Genomic DNA, 19,950 nt, shown 5'->3' on the forward strand with positions numbered 1-19,950 from the left:
GGTGCGGTTATCCCTATTGCTTGTACACTTTTTTTCTACCACATCTTGTCCTTCCCTTCGCCCCTCTATTAATGTGCTTGGACACAGAGCTCTGTGAACAGCCAGCCTCTTTAGCAATGACCTTTTGTGTCTTGCCCTCCTTGTGCAAGGTGTCAATGGTCGTCTTTTGGACAACTGTCAAGTCAGCATTCTTCCCCATGATTGTGTAGCCTACAGAACTAGAGACCATTGAAAGGCTTTTGCAGGTGTTTTGAGTTAATTAGCTGATTAGAGTGTGGCACCAGGGGTCTTCAATATTGAACATTTTCACAATATTCTAATTTTCTGATACTGAATTTGGGACTTTCATTAGTTGTCAGTTATAATCATCAAAATTAAAGGAAATAAACATTTGAAATATATCAGTCTGTGTGTAATGAATGAATCTAATATACAAGTTTCACTTTTTGAATGTATTACTGAAATAAATCAACTTTTTCATGATATTCTAATTTTATGACCAGCACCTGTATATATATATATATATTGTTTTGGTCAGAGTGAGACCAGTGAGTGGACCTTTTAACCGGAATACAAGACATATGGCAGTTATATTTTGCAATTTTATTTTTATATTTTATTTTATTATCATCTTTTTTAGCATGATTAAGTTTAATTAGGAGTATTTTAACACAAGCAGTACTACTCTTATATTTCATATGCAACATGCAAATTCAATTATATTTATTAAACTGCAAGTACATAATAGCAGTTTCTGTACACTGCATATCACCTCACATATCTGAAGATAATATCTAGTATACTTTTTTGTCTGTGTTTAGGCATTTATATATTCTATTTACTTGATATTTTATATACATTATTTCTTACTAAATATTTTCTTGTATTTATGTGAACTGGTAATTTCTGTTACCAAGACAAATCTAGTGTGTGTGTGTGTGTGAGCACACCTGGGGATAAAAGCTCATTCTAAAATATTGTTAGATTGGCCTTTTTGTGTCCTGAGATCTCAACATGGCGATGCCCGCAGGGGGCGACCCGCTCCATGTACAAGAAAACCGGAATCTGGTTTCGGTATGATGAATACATATACACTTTTCATCTCATGTCAGAGTACAATTTTTTAACTAGCTATCTTTCTGAAAAGTGCACCTTTAAACAAAACACACTGACTAAATAATTGAAAATCTGTGTCTTCATTTGGCATAACGGTCAAGCCATATATGGTAAAATTGCACTTCAATTGAGCAGGGTGTGTTACAGTTGTTATGGTATGACGAAGTTTTCCCCTTTTTTCCATATGAACACCTACAGATCTCTGAGGGAAGCGGCGCTCGCCAATGAACACAGGGATCCGTCTGTTTCCTCACTTCCTCTGTCTCTCTCAGGGCTCGGCTCGAAACTCCTGCGCTCTCGGGCAGCCATCTTGGATCTCGCTTTGAACGAGAGGCGACAGACGCGGCTGTTTGTGTGGAATGGAACCGTCAACAAGCGCGTCCTCCCCGCGGCTCCGACTCCTGTGACCGCTGCCGTTAGCACCGAATGAACTGGACCGTCCGCTAAAAGGATCGCTCGATGAGCAGATTGTCTTTGGGGGAGATCGCAGCGGAGGCCCCGTGAAGTGTGATTTTCTCTATTCTTAACGTTACGTTACCTGAACCGGACATCCGAAATATGAAGCAGACATCGACGGGAGGCCTGGAAGCACGGCCGTAGCCAGCTATGAGGTCACCGAGGTCCGGACCTCGGTCATTTTTTTATATTCAAAAATAAAATCTCAAGCTCTCTGAATGATTATTTAGCCGTTTAAACCACCTCATATCACATGAGTGTTTGCAATTCATGTTGCTGCGAGAAGCTAGCGCAGTGAACGGCGCTTGAGAGCGCGTTGAGTGAGAGCGCGGGTGCAGTCTCCGTTTGTTGCCAGATCCACCTATTATACGTGTTTTTGACTCGTTTTTCCAATTTATTGTGACACTTTGGGACGTTTATAAAGTGGAAAGTTCAACGTTAGTGTTAGTGATATATTCTTATTTACAAAACACAAGCTTTGAACTTATTTCGGATATCTTTTTCTTTCTTTTTGTAATTGCTTGTTTTTCGTAGCAATATCTGGCAACATTGTACATTCATAAAAAAAGCTTATAGACAATCTGTAACTTAATTGCTGACAGGAAGATACCACAATCGGTAAGACAAACGCAGTGATCATCGTTAATATCTAAAAGAAATGTATAACACTATCAAAAACAATAGCATAATACAAATCTGTTTGTTACAGAATGAAATAGGCTAACTTACTATGCCAAATAACGTTAACGTTACTGGCCAGCAGACGTCTCATGCTCTTTAGTTAACCTTAAGTCATCAAAAAACATTCATTAAAGCAGTGTTTCTCAACTGGTGGGTCGCAAAAACGTTTTGAGTGGGTCGCGGAGTGTGCAGTCAAAGAAACAACAAACGTAATTCTGTTTTTTCTGACGCTAGACTATTATTTTGAAAGACGTGCGTGAAAGCGGTTGACTCTTCTATCAGTAGGCCTACCTGAGAAAAACGCTTTTTCCTCATTCAGTATCTACGGTCAAATGAGATGTTGTCAAGTTTTATGTCGGTGTCATTATTCTAACGTTATTTTTATAACTTGTTATAAAATAAAAATTCCCTCACCTAAAAAAAAAAAACTTTCCAGTCCTGTCAGTCATACTGTGCTGGTTGCGCGCACTCTTCAATTACACTGCAAATTTACCATGGTAACAGACCTTAACCCTCAAAATGCCACTTTATTTTCACTGTGTTTTTTTGTAATGTATTTCTAAATGACTGTGGTCTCATCACATACCAACTTCACATAACAAAAACTGTTTTGGAATTGCTACCTTACCTTTACCTGTTACCTTATACCTCATTCTCATCAGTATGTGCATTTTCTTATATACAGTGTGTATGTGTGTGTGTGTGTATATATATATATATATATATATATATATATATATATATATATATATATATATATATATATATATGCAAAAGCCTCTAAGTGCCATCTGAAAATTTCTTCTAGAATGGTCATTTTTATCAAGCTCGTATATTTAAGTTCAGTAATTTCACTTAAATGTCAATTAATAGGTCATTTTAATTGTCATTTAAGTGAAATTACTGAACTTAAATATACGAGCTTGATAAAAATTATCATTCTAGAAGAAATTTTCAGACGGCATATATATATATATATATATGTCAATTTCCAAAAAAAAAAGGGTCGCAGCTTAATGTCCATGGTAAAATGTGGGTTCAATGGCCTAACCAGTTGACAACCACTGCATTAGAGCACAGCCAAAGTTATTATTACTTATCCATATAGCAATGTTTATTATGGAAATCTATTACAGTAATCAGTATTGTTACATAGCCCATTGTGATGCAATAAAGAAGGTCTAATTTAACAATGTTTATCCTCCAAAACAGACAGAACAGAGAGAGTGTAGAATGGCAAAAAGGTTCCGGCAAAATACATTAGATGTATTTCTTAAAAAAAAGCCTAAATTGAAAGACACACACTCACACAAACACGCGCACACACACACACACACACAGAGAAACACTATAGCAAATAGCCTGTAAATAGTTTGTAACATGTAAAACATTATATTGAATAAAAAATATTTCACAATCATCTACATGTCTGTCTATTTTGAAGTTTAGGCTATATGTAGTACATTTGTGGGTGTTATTATAGCACAATTCTTAACACCTTACTTCGGACCTCACTAATTTTCAAACCCTGGTTACGGCCTTGCCTGGAAGTATTATGTTTTTAACAGTGCACAAGTTAGCCGGTCTCATTAGCTATTTTGGGATCTCTTAGATGGCTTGCAATCGGTAACGTCAGCGGAATATTTCTCCCAAACTTTTAACAACTTTGTTAACGTACCAGCTTTACAAGCAAATCAATGATATTGACCAAGCGTGTAATCTGTCAAATATATATATATCCCCTTCGTTGCACCGCGAAACCTGCTGCTTGAAGCGTGATTCCGGGAAAGCAGCTTTCCATCAACAGTATGTCAACAACAAGAGCCCCCCTGCCCACCGTCAACGAGCGGAAGGCTGAAAATGTAAGTACTTAGCCTATTCGTGTTTTAGTATTTGGTTAATAATCGGTCATAACTGCTGTGGACTGACTCAATCCTGTGTTGATTGATTACTTGTGAGTGTGTTATTTTGATCTTGTCGCGTCGCAGTTTATGGCCGTGTCTCAAAACCTGGAGAGCTGCCTACCTAGACCGCGATTATGGCCAAAACGAAGCTGCCGTCTAAACTCATTCAAGATGATTTTCCTCCAGAATTAAGGGCAGTGTCGCATCCCATATCGCGTTTATGTGCTGACCGGGTGCTTTAAGTGGATTAGCAGTATTGTGCCAGTCTTTGGACAGATGGGGCACCAGGCTGAAGTGACGCATGGGGTCCAGGGCAGCTGTAATTTGGCTGCTTTTCTGCTTATGAGTGCAACATATGCTTGATTAAAGTCCTGCACGCCAGTGAGTGACCGTGCGTGGGTTGGCATGTTTAATGCGCCGATAAGATGCAGATATTGCGCATTGGCGTCAGTCTGTCTATAGGTTGCTGCTGGTACGTCACCAGTGAGGGAAGGTGACTTGAGCACGCGCACTAATGCAGGTCCCCCTCAAAGGTGTCTGTGAATACTGTGGCACTAGGTTACGCTCTTTGACTTTTCCAGCGGATGTCTGTCTGTCTCTCTCTCTCTCTCTCTCTCTCTCTCTCTGTGTCTTTTTAAAATGTATCTATCGTTCTTTCTATTGTTCTAACATTCTATCAGTCTATCTGTCATTCCATCTTTGTCTTTCTATCATTATATCAGTATTCTATCATCTAGCCTATCTGTTGTTGTCAGTCTGTCATTGTGTCTGTCTATCTATTGTTGTATTCTGTCAGTCTGTCTTTCTATCATCAGTCTCTGTCATTCCATCTGTTCGTAGTTGTCCATTCCATACGTCCGTCCGTCTATCTATCTATCTATCTATCTATCTATCTATCTATCTATCTATCTATCTATCTATCTATCTATCTATCTATCTATCTATCTATCTATCTATCTATCTGTTTTCTATAGTTCTATCATCCTATCTATCTATCTGTCTTCTATCGTTCTATCATTCTATCTAAATCTGTATGAATTGCTCTTTTTTTATTGCTAAATTAAAATAGAACATTGTGTGCTTACTGAAATTTAAGTGTATTAAGTTAAAGGCATCTGTAAATGCTTCAGTGTGTGAAAGTTATTCTATGTGGATTATTTATTGACATCTATTAATTACGAGAATCTACATATTTTAATGCACAGTTCTTGCTCGCTTTTGAAAAAAGTCAAATGAGGTATCACCCATCCGCTTGGCCCCACCCGCCCCAAATCTCTCTGCCCCTCTCTCTCTCTCACACACACACACACACACACACACACACACACATGCACTGGGTGTCAAAAAGACTCCAGCAGTGATGCAGCTCGTCAGTATTGGTGTTGGTGGATGGGAAAGTATTGATGAGTTCTTCTCACAGAAAAGACAGGTCTGTTTGGTTCAATGCTATTCAGCTTGCCAACACAAAAATGAGAGGATCACAATCTAATATGAAGCATCGTGCAACAATAAGTGTAAGTGACCTTTAATCATGACTGTTCTTCGCATTTTATTGCTTTTCGTACATGTTGTATCAAGCCTGAGGCTGTTGGTGGATTTATAAATCTATTAGGCAGAGCTTTGTGGATAACCGTCACGTCGGGGCATCAGGGACAATATGCAGGATTTAGTGGGAGCATTGTATAGCGCAGTGTCAGCATTGCCTTACATACAGAGGTGTTCGTACCACATGAGACTCACCGACTTACTAAACATCATCCTGGTGCACTCATGACCTCTGAATGGGACAATTCAGTTAGTCTCAGTGTTATTTGTTGCCTGGTGTATGTTGCACAAAGGTCCTCTCACAAGGTCACAAGAGACCTTGAGAACTGTTAGCATAATGAAATGAACTTGAAATTGTAATTTTTGTTTTTGAAATATGTATGTGTGTGTGTATATATAAGTACTTTTGATGTCTAACTTGTTAATGTTTTGATTAACTTATGGCAATTTTTTGACGTTTTTCAAAAAAGTCAAAGATATGTTGTTGGGGTGAGGATGGATGTAACTGTGCTAATGGACCTCTCTGATGTGGCATGGGTGGAGTCAATATTAGTGATTTCTACCCTGACTAGGACCTCCGTGTTGGTTGCCAATATCTGGTCTTTACATGACTGGGCAAAATCTGGGATAAAATGAACAAGACTGAAATTAAAATTTTTGGGGGGAATTAAGTTTCCATGCATGGATAATGGCTGCTTTCTAACACACTATAATGTATACATTTTTTGTTGTACTGTCTTTAATTTGCATGTTTTTATTCCTAACAGCATACAACGAATGGCCATGGCCGAGGGGAGGTGACCTCTCGATCTGTGAGGTCGAGTGGTCGAAACCGAAATTCTGGCTCAGGATTAGATGATGTGCACCCTCTTGTTGGGAATTACCGACTTCTAAAAACCATTGGAAAGGGCAACTTCGCCAAGGTCAAACTGGCTCGCCATATCCTCACTGGAAGCGAGGTGAGGAGTCAGGAGTCATGAGTGTGTTTCCTGTCACACAGTGGGCCACGGGGCTTTTCCAAGACACAAACATGCTTTTCTGCATTCATGTTTCCTTTTGGAATTGTTTTGAATTATAACCCTTTGTTAAACTCAGTTGAGCAGTGTGATAAATTTATGTAATTTGGAAAAATCTCATGATTGATTAAATTTTTTTACACACACATGCATGTTAGATTATTCATATTTTAAACATACACAGTCATTCCAAAGTTTGGGGCCAGTAAGAAGATGCAAGGATGCATTAAAATTATCAAAAGTGACAGTAAAGACATTTATAATGTTACAAAAGATTTCAGTTTCAAACAAATTGTTCTTTTGATCTGTACATCAGTTTTAACAGAAATATTAAGCAGCACAACTGTTTTCAATGTTTATAATAATAACCATTAATATTAGCTGAGCACCAATAATATTTGATGATAATTGAGCAGCAAATCAGTATATTAGGTTGATTTCTGCAGGATCATCTGACACTGAAGACTGGCGTAATGATGCTGAAATTTCAGCTATTATTAAATTAAGAAACAGCTATTTTAAATTGTACTATTATTTTGCAGTATTGCAATTTTTTTTTATTTTTTTTCTCCCCCTCCCCCAAATTTTAGGCTGCCAGTTTTTCTCAAATTTTGAAAAATTTCACTAAAAGTGTTTTTTCTTTCTCAGGTGGCAATAAAAATTATTGATAAAGCCCAACTAAATCCAACAAGCCTTCAAAAGGTGAGGTTCACATTTAATACTAAAATGTGCATGTTATGCATGTTGATGTAAAACTGTGTCATGATTCAGGGGTTTTCTTCCTCAGTGCTGCTAGTGTTGTGTCATTTACTTACATGAAGTTCTCCGTTTGTTCATGACTCTGGGACATTGTTTTTGTCTGTGTGATATTGCGTTTTTGCTACTTGGTTAGTTTTGTGTTTGGCAGTGGCGCAGTTCCATACTGATTCATAGGTAATATGGGCAGCCAGCTCAGATTTCTAAACTGAATACTGGCTGCAGTGCTGCTCTTCTGTGCCATCCAGAGCATTTATCAAAGTCTTGTGTAGTAGAAATGAAACATCCTTTCAGCTGGTGCTCTCAGTCACCCATCATTATGAGAAATCTATTCAAACAGAAGCTCCTCCAGCAGTAACCTTCACACTCTGAGCTCAAATAGTGAAGTACACCAGCTGTGCTGCAATACTGTGCCCACCTACTGCAGGCAGCGCCGCCACTCAATCCGCTCTCCACTGAGAACAGCCTGCCACACCTGCAACCTTGTGTTTGGAAAAGTTTATTTCTAAATGTGTACAAAGCTGTGTGGGAATTGAGAGAGCAAATGCTGTAATTTGGTAATGCAGTTTATATAGCATGGACAGCGTGCATTCTATATGTGTTCTCTTGTGACATTTTGTTCGTTTAAAGGGATAGGCCACCAAAAAATTATAATACTTAGAATTTGCTCACCCTCAAGCTTTTCCAAACTTACAAGATGACACAAATGATGATATTTTGAAGATTCTCTCTCTCTTTTTTTTCCATTCATTGAAAGTCCAGGCAACCGAAATGGTCACTCTTCAAAAATCTTGAGAAAGACATCATAACAGTAGTCCATCTGAATCGAGTGGTTTAATCTAAGTCTTGGATGAACAGCTTTAATTTAGACTTTTTTTTATGTTACAGAAACATTGATCAACTCGCATATAGAGCACATCAAATATGGTAAACAGTATCTCAGTTGTACTTGCTTGATGTGAGACTGTTACAGATTAAGTATCGATAAATCTATAGTTCTATAACAAATTGTGAATCAACAAATTTTTAATTTTTCTGTTGGATCATTCTTGCTGATTGTACTCAACAACAATCATACAGTGAGTCTACATTAGTCACATTCATAAACTGATTATTATAAACTGTTTCTTTTTTTAACAAACCAAAAGGACTTGCGAATCAATCTCATGAGATGTGTTTGAATCCGTTTAATAGACTCGCTGAATAGTTTGTAGTGTCTGTCTACATACTCTCAGAATCGAAAGTCATTGTTGAACATACTAATGCCGAGTTCACAACTAAAGTCATTGGACCACCATTGTTTTCACACTGAACAACTATCTGGGGTAGCATTCAGTTGCTGCTGTGTTCACATTGTACGATGGATCGGCGACAAGAGGTTACACACTGCATGACTTTACAATATGAAGAATCGCCGACAACTCTGTTTGGTCTGCAAACTACATTTCATATAACTCCTCCCCGAACTTCCTGCTGCTCTGTATCTTGCTCTTTCATTTGCTGTAGGTTGCACCGATTTGCCTCCGATTTCGGGCATTTGTGGGCGATTTTGCAAGACCAGTCGCTGAGTGAAAATCGTGCAATGTGAACTCGGCATTAATGTACTAAGGAAATTATTATTAGTATTAGTCATTAAGGAACAGGAAATGTTTCCTGTTTCTAATGTCAACATAAAAGGTTCTGATCACGTTATTGAAATTTTGTGATCAGAAAAGCTCAATTGTCTATTGTGAGAAGTATAATGATATATGAATCGCAGTTCACACAGAAGTCACGTTCAAAGCCATTGATCATTGGGATTAGGCTAATTCATGTGTCCAGCAAAAAAACAATGCGAAATCTGTATTGAGAAGTCTTACGGCATTACATGAAATTCCCAATTGTTTGGGTTCCTATTGGAATGACTGGATTTTGCCCATGAAAATTTGCTGAGCAGTGGTTAATGATGCTCCTTTACTACAAACTATATTACAACCCGAAATCCGGAAATGTTGGGACGTTTTTTAAATTTGAATAAAATGAAAACTGAAAGACTTTCAAATCACAATTCTTCACAATAGAACACAGAGTGCATAACAAATGTTTAAACGGAGAAATTGTACACTTTTATCCACTAAATGAGCTCATTTCAAATTTGAGGTCTCAAAAAAGTTGGCATGGGGGAACAGAGGGCTGAAAAAGCAAGAAATTTTGAAAAGATTCAGCTGGGAGAACATCTAGCATCTAATTAAGTTAATTGATATCAGGTCTTTAACATGATTAGCTATAAAAGGGATGTCTTGGAGAGGCAGAGTCTCTCAGAAGTAAAGATGGGCATAGGCTCTCCAATCTGTGAAAGAGTGCATAAAAAGATTGTGGAGTACTTTAAAAACTACGTTCCTCAACATCAAATTGCAAAGGCTGACATTACTAAATGGGCCCAGGAATACTTCCAGAAACCACTGTCGGTAAACACAATCCACCATGCCATCTGCAGATGCCAACTAAAGCTCTATCATGCAAAAAGGAAGCCATATGTGAACATGGTCCAGAAGCTCCGTCGTGTCCTGTGGGCCAAGGCTCATTTAAAATGGACCGTTTCAAAGTGGAAAAGTGTTCTATGGTCAGACGAATCCAAATTTGACATTCTTGTTGGAAATCATGTGTCCTCCGGGCTAAAGAGGAGGGAGACCTTCCAGCGTGTTATCAGCGTTCGGTTCAAAAGCCAGCATCATTTAACGAAAAATACATCGAAGACAACCACAAACTCTTCAGCAGCTGGAAACATATATCAGGCAAGAAAGGAACCAAATTCCAACACCGAAACTCATAACCTCAATGCCCAGATGTTGATGTTTTGAAAAGAAGAGGAGATGATACACCATGGTGAACATGCCCCCGTCGCAACTATTTTGAGACCTGTAGCAGGGATCAAATTTGAAATTAGCTCATTTTGTGCATAAAATTGTAACATTTCTCTGTTTAAACATTTGTTGTTGTCTATGTTCTTTTGTGAATAAAATATTGGCTCATGTGATTTGAAATTCTTTTAGTTTTCATATTATTCCAATTTAAAAAAAAAAAAACGTCCCAACATTTCCAGAATTCGGATTATTAAAAAATGTTATTACCCGTTACAATGACACAGAAATAAAAACCAATCAGCATTATGTCCCATGCTTTTCACGGTTGTGGATGATTAGAACGAAGACTCAGATTCACACAAACCTTTATTGCTTGTCACTCTGTAGTGTTCTCTGGTTATGACACTGTTATGGTGAACAGTTTGGAGTTCACAATCAGTCTTCACAACAGCCAAGGTGGAAAGAGGAGGAGGAGGAAGAGGATATGAGTGGGAAGGACAGATGGACATTTGGGTGGGCCGACAGTGAAGTGACAGACTGGAGGGACCCCAAAATGGTATGAGGTGGAAGATAAAGGCCAGAACAGGCTGAGACAGAAACAGCCTGATGACAGACAGAACGAGTGGAGTAGAAGGTGTACATATGAGTGATAAATAAATGTGAAATGAAAGGCCGGGAGAGATGTGGGCATGGGATGATCAGAAGAATTCAAATGATAATGCTAATCAGTGCTCGCTCAGAGATATACAAGCAGAGGACACATCTCTAATTTTAGCTGGGAGCTGCTCGCCGCAGCCACCATTAGTTTTTCCACAGAGCCATTGATTGGGATTCAGAGTGTATCCTTTCTCTGTGGCCTGCTGGTCGTCAGCCAACACACGGCTGTGACTCACACACCGCAATAATGAAAGACTGGCCCAATCAGGCCTCTTTGGTCTTTCTATGTTTTTGCTTTAATTATCAGCATCGCTTTCATTTACTCCTCCTCGTAACCCTTTATGGTGTGCATTGTGCCAACGATGAATTTTATTTATTTAATTTTTTTTAAATGTAAGTCATACCCATTGGCTACTTTCACACAGTGTACTATATTTACTAAAAAGTGACTTTCAAATTGTCCTGACTCCTGTTTATAGAATAGCTTACATTAGTGAATTGAACTTGGTTTAGCTGCCAGTTTTTTTTTTTTTTTACTTATCTGAAATATGATGTGACTAATGAACCTAGAGCTGCAGGAAGATGATGTCATGATGACACTGATTAATTTCTGTTCTCATGATGATGGTTGTAAAAAGCACCTGTACAGATGCAGATGGCAACTTCAAAATGCAAGAAAGTCACAGTTGACACAGTGTTATTTAATACCAGTCCAGTCCAGATCTTAATCAACAGTGGCTTCAAAAAAAAAAACGATAACAAAACAATGCTAAACACAATGATGTTACTGTAAACACTCCAAATAAATAAATATTTTTAGAATTAAAGCCAGTTTATACATAGCCACATACCAACGTTTATAGTTTTGCAGTAGGTTGAGAATATGTAACGGTATTATTACAGAATTATTTATACTATTGCAGTTGATAATATTTTGAATTGTTTGTTTTTATTTTAGTTGAAGTTTTAGTAATTTTGTGTTTTAAATTTACTTTAAATTTAGTTTTAGTAATTTTAGTACTACTTAGTACTGTTATTTTGGTTGTTATTTAAGTCAAAGTTTTTCGTCTTTTTTTACAATTTCAGCTTTATTTTAATTAGCAAAAACCATTTTTACTAGTCTCAGTTAACAGTAAAGCTGTTTCTGAATAGCGTGAAGGTGAGCGGAAGTTATAACAGCATCTTAAGCATGTGCACATTATTTCTATTTCAGGCTAATTCTATGCCTTCCTTTCCTTGCTGTTGAAGCAGTGGAGCATGCACTGATGTTTTCAGGAATTCCAGGTTGTGTTACTCTAACACGTGTCCTCATGATTGTGCATGCGTGTTGTTGTGAGTTGGAGGTTGTGTAATTGCCCGTGGGCGTTTGAGCTCCACACTAGGTCTGGTCCCTCGACTGAAGTGAGATGTTCTGCTGTGGACTGGTGTATTTTAGTCATCACAGAGGCGTTAAGATGGTGCACCAAAGAGAGAGAGAGTGTGAGAGCTGAGAGAAACAAGAAAATCTTTAGAAAGACAGACAATTATGTCAAAATATAAATCAGAAATTGATTCATTTGAAACTGGAATTAAAAAATGTTAATGCAAGGTTCTCATGTTAAATTAAGAATTTTTTGACCCCCTTTATGTGTGACTTTTAAGATATTGTCCTTTTTATTTTGCATTTGATAATTCTTTTATCTTAAACATTTTATGAAAGCATTGATCTTTTCTTAATCAACAGATCTGAATGTCTTTTAATCAAGGAGTTGATGGATTGAGACATTTTGACAGTGCCACTATCTAATAGCAAACTAACAGGATGGCATTGTTTGAGTCATGTGTTATAAATCAATAGACACAGACTCTTATCTGGCTTTTCCCAGACCTCTCTGCTTCACCAAACGTTTAGGCTGATAGTACAGAGACAAATCACTATTGATTTGCATCTTGGAAAGATGAATCTTTACTTTTCTTATCATTGGCAGTTTTCTGTATTCAGAGAGCAGTGATGGGACTTTGAAAATATTACTTGCATGTAACAAGTATTAGGTCTGTATGATATATTTCAGAGAACTGATCTATACGAATGTTCACTGAAATGTGGTGTGTACATTTACACTACCATTCAAACATTTAGGCTCTGTAAGATTTTGTAATGTTTTTTAAAGAACTGCTTTTATTTGATCAGAAATAACTGTAATATTGTGAAGTAAATACTATATTATTACAATTTGATTTTGTCCTGTTTTACCTTCACAACTTGTCTTTTAGACTAGTGAAAAACATGTCCAACATACACATTTAAGTGTTGTTGTTGTTTTTTGCATCTGTGGATTTAAATTACAATACATGTCTTTAAAGGCTGTTTTCTCAAAATTAGTTTTTCCTCATGCACTGAGCCAGAAATGTTCACTTCACCAAACTTTACAGTTTTATTACAATCTTTACTTGGATTAAAGCTTTTTATAGAAGGCCCTGTTCATATATCATTTGCCTAATTTATATATCATTTTATTCCCTTCTTTTCTGTCTGTTGACTGTTTTCTGATTTATAAAGTGATAAATAGATATTCAAACAAGAATTTCGAACCTGCCTTTTCTGTTCTGGAAATATATGCATGTTTGTGCATATTTCATTAATAATGCCTCTTTTTGCTTAATTAAATTTGTAATACAATTGTCTTGATGTACAGTGATTAATCAGCTGGGGAAGTATGTTGATATCTGAGATTGTATCTAAATGTACATGTTGTTCTAATGCAGTATATGAGTTCTGCAGTGCAGTGTTTCATAGTTGAGGGAAAAAAAGCTTTTATGAGTGGGTATAACTCACAGAATGTAGTGTGGTGAGAATTGAATTGGGTTTATGATGTGCCGAAAGTGTTTCCCTGTGGCCCAAAATCGCACCGCGTCTCTCGCACCCTCTCCGAAGCTACAGCTACACTTGTGAGAGCAGGACGTGGAAAGCAGTACGTGCTAACAGCTCAGGAACACAGTCTGCCTACTATAGCGCTATTAAAGATTCACGACTCTTCCATTCCATTGAGAGGGGAGGATTCAGCCTTTTTTTAGAGATCAATAATGAATAGCACTTAACGCTAGTTTCCACTGAAAAGGAAGCACTCTGTTCCCTATGACAATGACACAGTCCGGCTGTATTTAGCTTCCTGTTTCATGTTAATGCTGAAAGATGGTGCAAAGCTTTTGTTTAACAATTCATTGTGACATGTTGATTTACATTTAGTTATGATCTTCTCTTCAACAGCTTTCCAGAGAAGTCACAATCATGAAGAATTTAAACCACCCAAATATTGGTAAGCATGTTTATATGCACGCGCACACACCAGTGTTTTTAACTAAAACTATAACTAAAAATATTTTTGTTAATTTAATTAAAACTGAACTAAAATAAAATCAAATATTAGATGAGAGAAAATTAGAAATGTTGCATTTGGCAAATAAAAAGCTGTTTAAGTTGAAATACTGAAATAAAAATGAATTCAAACTTGAAATAAAATTAATAAACATGACAAAGAATGGCTCAAATTTAGACACACTGTCAGTGGTACAGCATGAGAGAGAGAGCTGCATGGTGTTTCAGGACAGACAGACGTTCAACAAAATGGGAAGATGTGGAGCATGCTTTTAAATGTACAGAGAACGATTTATAAATAAGAAATGATTTCCACAGAGATGGAAAAATAAAGCTCATGAGTGAGGCGGCCGATGAAAACTGTCTTATTATGGAACAGGGATGGTAACAGTTGATAATATCATGGTATTTTGCTGTATACCATGGTATTGAATAATTGGCATATTCATATGCCTTCTTATTTATATTTAGATTACAGTGTTTTTAGTAAATGATCTGGTTGTCTTTATATTTATTTATATTTCTGTTTAGTTTAAATTTATATTTTCAGTTTTAGTAATCTTAGTCCTTCAACTTAAACCTATTTGTTTTAATTTATTTGCCTTGGCAACATTTTGTAATTTTCTTTTATTTCAGTTTTATTTTAATGAACAAAAGAGATTTAATATCTAGTTTAGTCTGGTTTATAATTGTAATAGTTACAGTCTACCTTTAGTTTAGATAACATTAACAATACTATTATATATATATATATATATATATATATATATATATATATATATATATATATATATATATAAATATATATATATATAAATAAATAAATAAATAAAACTAGCATGGTACTAAATCATGCACTTTTTCATGTGAAAATTTTATTAATTTGTGCCATTTTTTTCAAAAATAATCAAACCTGACTGATATATGTATATAAATTTTTTTTTATAATATTGTGTATAAAAATGTATTGTATAGCATGTAAGATTTTTTTTCTTTAAACACAATACTTCAGCATTAGCATTTAATTTGCATTAGACCGTCTTAAAGATCTCAAGATTTGTACCTGAATTGACCTTAAAGAAACCTTTTTCCTTTGCCTCCTTTTCACCTCTGTTTATGATTTCTCTCTTCTCCTCTATAATTGCCTGTCTCTCTCTTTATAGTCAAACTGTTTGAGGTGATAGAGACTGAGAAGACACTGTTTCTTGTGATGGAATATGCCAGCGGCGGTAAGTGTGTGTGTGTGAGAGAGAGGTTCATTTTGCATCCTTGTCTTCCCTGAGTGTTTATCTCTGACCTGTGCTCTCTGTCTCCTGCAGGTGAGGTGTTTGACTATCTAGTGGCTCATGGGAGGATGAAAGAGAAAGAGGCCAGAGCTAAATTTAGACAGGTGCAGTTCTCTTACTGTTTTCTTTCAACATGTTAGACACACACTGTGATTGGTTTTCTACTCGGTGGGAGTTTAAATGAGTTCATCAGCCTCGTTGTGTCCAGTAATGACCCCAGCCCACTAAACCCACATGTCTTGACTGTTATTGAATTAAATCTGACAAGAGCCCTTTTAATACAAGTAATTTAGGTGCTCGGTTACTCGCTGTCACTGCACTAAAATGCGGAGAGACTGAAAACACTGGTTATGTTTCCATCCAAAGTTACATATTAAACTTTTGCGCAAAATTGGAATATCGTATAAAACACTTGCGAATAAAGCACCGTTTCCATCCAGTGAGTTGAATAGAACAAATCGTCAGTTCCTGATTGATTAACTTGCGCTAAATATCATGAAGAAAATAAAAATTTGCTGCAGTATAGTAGAAGGCACTGTATATAATATTTTTTTGTATACAATAAATGTGGTCATGTTGTCTTATTTTCGGAGCCTGCTTTTTATAAACACATTTCTGGGAGTTAATTATAACGAAGCACTTTAGAATGATTTTAGAATGACAAAACTAGCATTTCAGATGCTGTGAAATGAGATCCGTTCATTGGTTGGTCCAGTTTTATGCTGTCCCATCGCGAAGTCACTTGTCTTTTTTTTTTTTTTTTTTGATGCGCATTAAGGAATTTATTGTTTCCATCGTAGTTTATGAGATTGTTTTCTTACCAGATAAGAAATTTATACTACTTATGCGCATTTTTAGACTTAATGTGCATCTTGGTGTTTCCATCCATGGATTTCCCAAAATGCACATAAAAATAGGTGGAAGGAAAAATAGCTACTGACATTAAGTAGAAATGCAGTAATGTTGCACTCAACTGTGCCGTATTATCTGCTCTCAGAGTGTGTTTGTTGCTCTTAGTGTTGCGTCATAATGTAACTGGGGGTAGAGCGGTTAGTCATTGTCAGCAGGGTTGAGTCTGGCCAGTTCTGTGAAACAGCAGAGCCAATCAATGCTAACCATTGAATTTTGGGAAAAGCTATTAATGTGAGTCGACAAGCTCGGCCTGGACCAATGTCCTTTTACTCAAATTCTATGTGTCACTACATCTGATTAGATGCAAACCTCAAACTTTCCACACTGATTTTTTTTTTTTTATAATAAGCGATCAATAGCTAAAGAAGAGTTTTGCCAGTACAAAAGGTATGTTTAGGTTAATGTGTTGGTAAAGTGTGTTATTTGTGTGCTGCTAGCACAGGGCTGTGCACGTAATTTTTTGGGGTGTTGCACTGGTGGTAGTGGCCGTGAAAATCAATAAAAATATATTGGCCGCACGCAGTTTTAATCTGTTTGAAAGAAGTCTCTTTTGCTCACCAAGGCTGCATTTATTTGATCAAAATTACAATAAAAACAAGAATATTGTAAAATATTTTTACAATTTAAAATGGCTCTATTCTGTTTGAATACATTTTAAAATGTAATTTATTCCTGTGATCAAAGCTGAATTTTCAGCATCATTACTCCAGTCTCAAGTGTCACATGATCCTTCAGAAATCATTCTAATATGCCACTCCCAATATGTTTTTGGATTCTTTTATTAATAGAAAGTTAAAGAAACAACATTTATTTGATACAGAAATCTTTATGAAAAATTCTTTACTGTCACTTTCTATCAACTTAATAATACATCCTTGCTGAATAAAATGATTTTTTTTCATTCTTACTGACCACAAACTTTTGAGTTGTGCAAATCACTTAGTTGTCTCTGCACATTTAACATAAAAAATGGCATCACCTTAAAGCCTCTTTCTGACATTTCAGGATCCTTCTGCAAGACTGTCATTCACATGTTTTGCCATACTTAACTCATAACCTTATTAAAACATTGTTTTGATATTTACTGTAAATACCATTTTAAAGGTAAAACAACTGATTGAATAGATATTTGATGATCTCAATACTGTTGTTTTTTTTAATTCTAGACCAAATGACCTGATTTGTACTGGTTTTATACAGATTGTTTCAGCTGTGCAGTATTGTCACCAAAAACGCATTGTTCACCGAGATTTGAAGGTAAGAAGTTATAGTTTTGTTTTCTTGTTTTTTTTTGCATAAACAGATATGGCGTATATGATTGTATTAAAGTGAATGTGTAATAACATATATGGAAAATACAAACAAAGTTAAAAGTGATCTGTGTGTTTCCCCAGGCTGAAAACCTGCTGCTGGATGCTGATATGAACATTAAAATAGCTGACTTTGGCTTCAGTAACGAGTTCATGGTGGGAAATAAGCTGGACACGTTCTGCGGAAGCCCCCCTTACGCTGCCCCCGAGCTCTTTCAGGGTAAGAAGTACGACGGGCCGGAGGTGGACGTGTGGAGTTTGGGCGTCATACTCTATACGCTGGTCAGCGGCTCCCTGCCCTTCGATGGACAGAATCTCAAGGTTTTACTACATTTATCAGCGTTTATGTGTGTTTGTGTGCGTCACTGTATACTTACCGCTGTGTGTTTTCCACAGGAACTGCGTGAACGTGTGTTACGTGGTAAATATAGGATCCCTTTTTACATGTCCACGGATTGTGAGAATCTTCTCAAGAGATTCCTGGTCTTGAACCCAACCAAAAGAGGAACGTTAGAGGTTAGTCTCTCCGTCTTTATCCATCCATCTATCTGTCTGTCTTCACCTCTTTTCTGGTTGGCTGTGCCTCCTTTTTTATCAGATATTTTTCATAACACCTGTTTTGTACTTAATTCTGTACTTTATTTATTCATAACAATATAAATTTAAGCAGTCTTTGCTCCGAAATAATCAGTCAAAATGTTTTTCTTGTATTATTTGTTTCAGTGAAAGTATATTGTTATATAAGTTATATTGGTGTCATATAAGTGAGAATAATGAAATATTCTTGTCCATTTATCAAATGTAAATTAAGGTACAGATTTACTGTATTTTACTTTATCCTTTAAACATTTATAATATAATAGGCTTCAGTGTTTTTTTTTTTTTTGTTGCAATGATCCTCTGTTAAAATGACCTTTTAAGCCATTTTAGGGCAAATATATACACTACCATTCAAAAGTTTGGGGTCAGTATTTTATTTAAATTTTTATTTTTTATTATAATAATGATAATAATAAAAAACGTATGTGTAATTTACGTTTCAAAAACCTAAAAACAAATTGAAGGGTAGTGTAAATGAAAATAAAATATTATTCTGTGTGTTCAGTTGTTGAATATTTTATTTGTATTTTTGTTTTTAACTCACTGTTTTATTTTAACATTTGTAATCCAATTATTTATTTATATTTGGTCGCAATGATCATTCCTCTGATAGAAATTATAACGAGCAAATATCTAGATATACTAAATCCCAAAGGCTTAAAAAATTGCGAAATTTCTAGCTGTATCACCTAGAAATGATGTCTGCCATTGCATTGAATCTCAGGCTGGATATGATTATTTTTTATTGCTCCTTCAGCAAATCATGAAGGAACGCTGGATCAATGCTGGCTTTGAGGGCGATGAACTCAAACCCTTCCTTGAGCCAGAGGCCGACATCTCAGACCAGAAGAGAATAGGTAAGAGGAAACACCACTGCACTTAGTTCGTTTGCCACCATATCAGTGTTCATTTCCATGCAGCGGATGCATTTCGCATAATCAACTTCGAAGCTGCCTTCTATTAGAGCAAGCCGAGGGACATTTATATTTATATCACAACACTGAGGGAACGCATCCAGAGACAATGAAATGAGGGCGTAGAGGGCACATTTGTTAGTGTGCATTGTTGCGTAATACCCAGCAGCTGGCTCCCTCGTCTATCGACATCACTGATGTCTACTCCTCCCTCTCCCGCTCTGTCTCAGCGAGGGTCTCCCTGTGTAGCAATGCGATATCATCACATGACTCCTGGTACGAGAGCTTAGCTCGCAGGAGCACGAGGCAGTGCGGTGCACCCCTGCTTTGCACGCTTATCTGCAATCGATCCGCAGCTCCGCACATGTGCTTGCCAGCGTAACCACACATGCACACGAGTGCACACCTGGTTACTTATTGAGGAAACTGCAGGAACAAGAACACTTGAATGTGGAAGTCAGAGTACATGGTGACTGTGCTCGTCTAGCCTCCCGCCCCCACTTTGAGAGAAGCCTCACGTTGAGAGGAGCATGCTTGAGCCTGGCAGCCCACAGAGGCGCTTGTGTGTGTGTGCATGGAGAGGAGGTGAAACAGGGAGC

General features: G+C 36.8%; 1 protein-coding gene across 2 annotated transcripts in view; it reads left to right on the forward strand.

The window, feature by feature from the left end:
• Positions 1 to 953: 953 nt before the first annotated feature.
• LOC306884373 (MAP/microtubule affinity-regulating kinase 3-like) overlaps positions 954 to 19,950 on the forward strand; it is a 28,898-nt gene continuing 9,901 nt past the window's right edge. The window contains exons 1-12 of one of the 2 annotated variants that reach the window (XM_079440169.1): positions 954 to 1,074; positions 1,315 to 1,704; positions 3,805 to 4,115; positions 6,470 to 6,661; positions 7,367 to 7,420; positions 14,222 to 14,270; positions 15,493 to 15,558; positions 15,649 to 15,719; positions 17,728 to 17,784; positions 17,922 to 18,158; positions 18,234 to 18,353; positions 19,195 to 19,294. In XM_079440169.1, coding sequence (XP_079296295.1) covers positions 4,062 to 4,115; positions 6,470 to 6,661; positions 7,367 to 7,420; positions 14,222 to 14,270; positions 15,493 to 15,558; positions 15,649 to 15,719; positions 17,728 to 17,784; positions 17,922 to 18,158; positions 18,234 to 18,353; positions 19,195 to 19,294 — 1,000 coding nt within the window. In that variant the 5' untranslated portion in view covers positions 954 to 1,074; positions 1,315 to 1,704; positions 3,805 to 4,061. The remainder of the gene's footprint in view (positions 1,075 to 1,314; positions 1,705 to 3,804; positions 4,116 to 6,469; positions 6,662 to 7,366; positions 7,421 to 14,221; positions 14,271 to 15,492; positions 15,559 to 15,648; positions 15,720 to 17,727; positions 17,785 to 17,921; positions 18,159 to 18,233; positions 18,354 to 19,194; positions 19,295 to 19,950) is intronic. The other variant, XM_079440168.1, reaches the window with a different exon arrangement.

Source organism: Barbus barbus, assembly GCF_936440315.1.
Source record: "Barbus barbus genome assembly, chromosome: 18".
Classification (NCBI taxonomy): domain Eukaryota; kingdom Metazoa; phylum Chordata; class Actinopteri; order Cypriniformes; family Cyprinidae; genus Barbus; species Barbus barbus.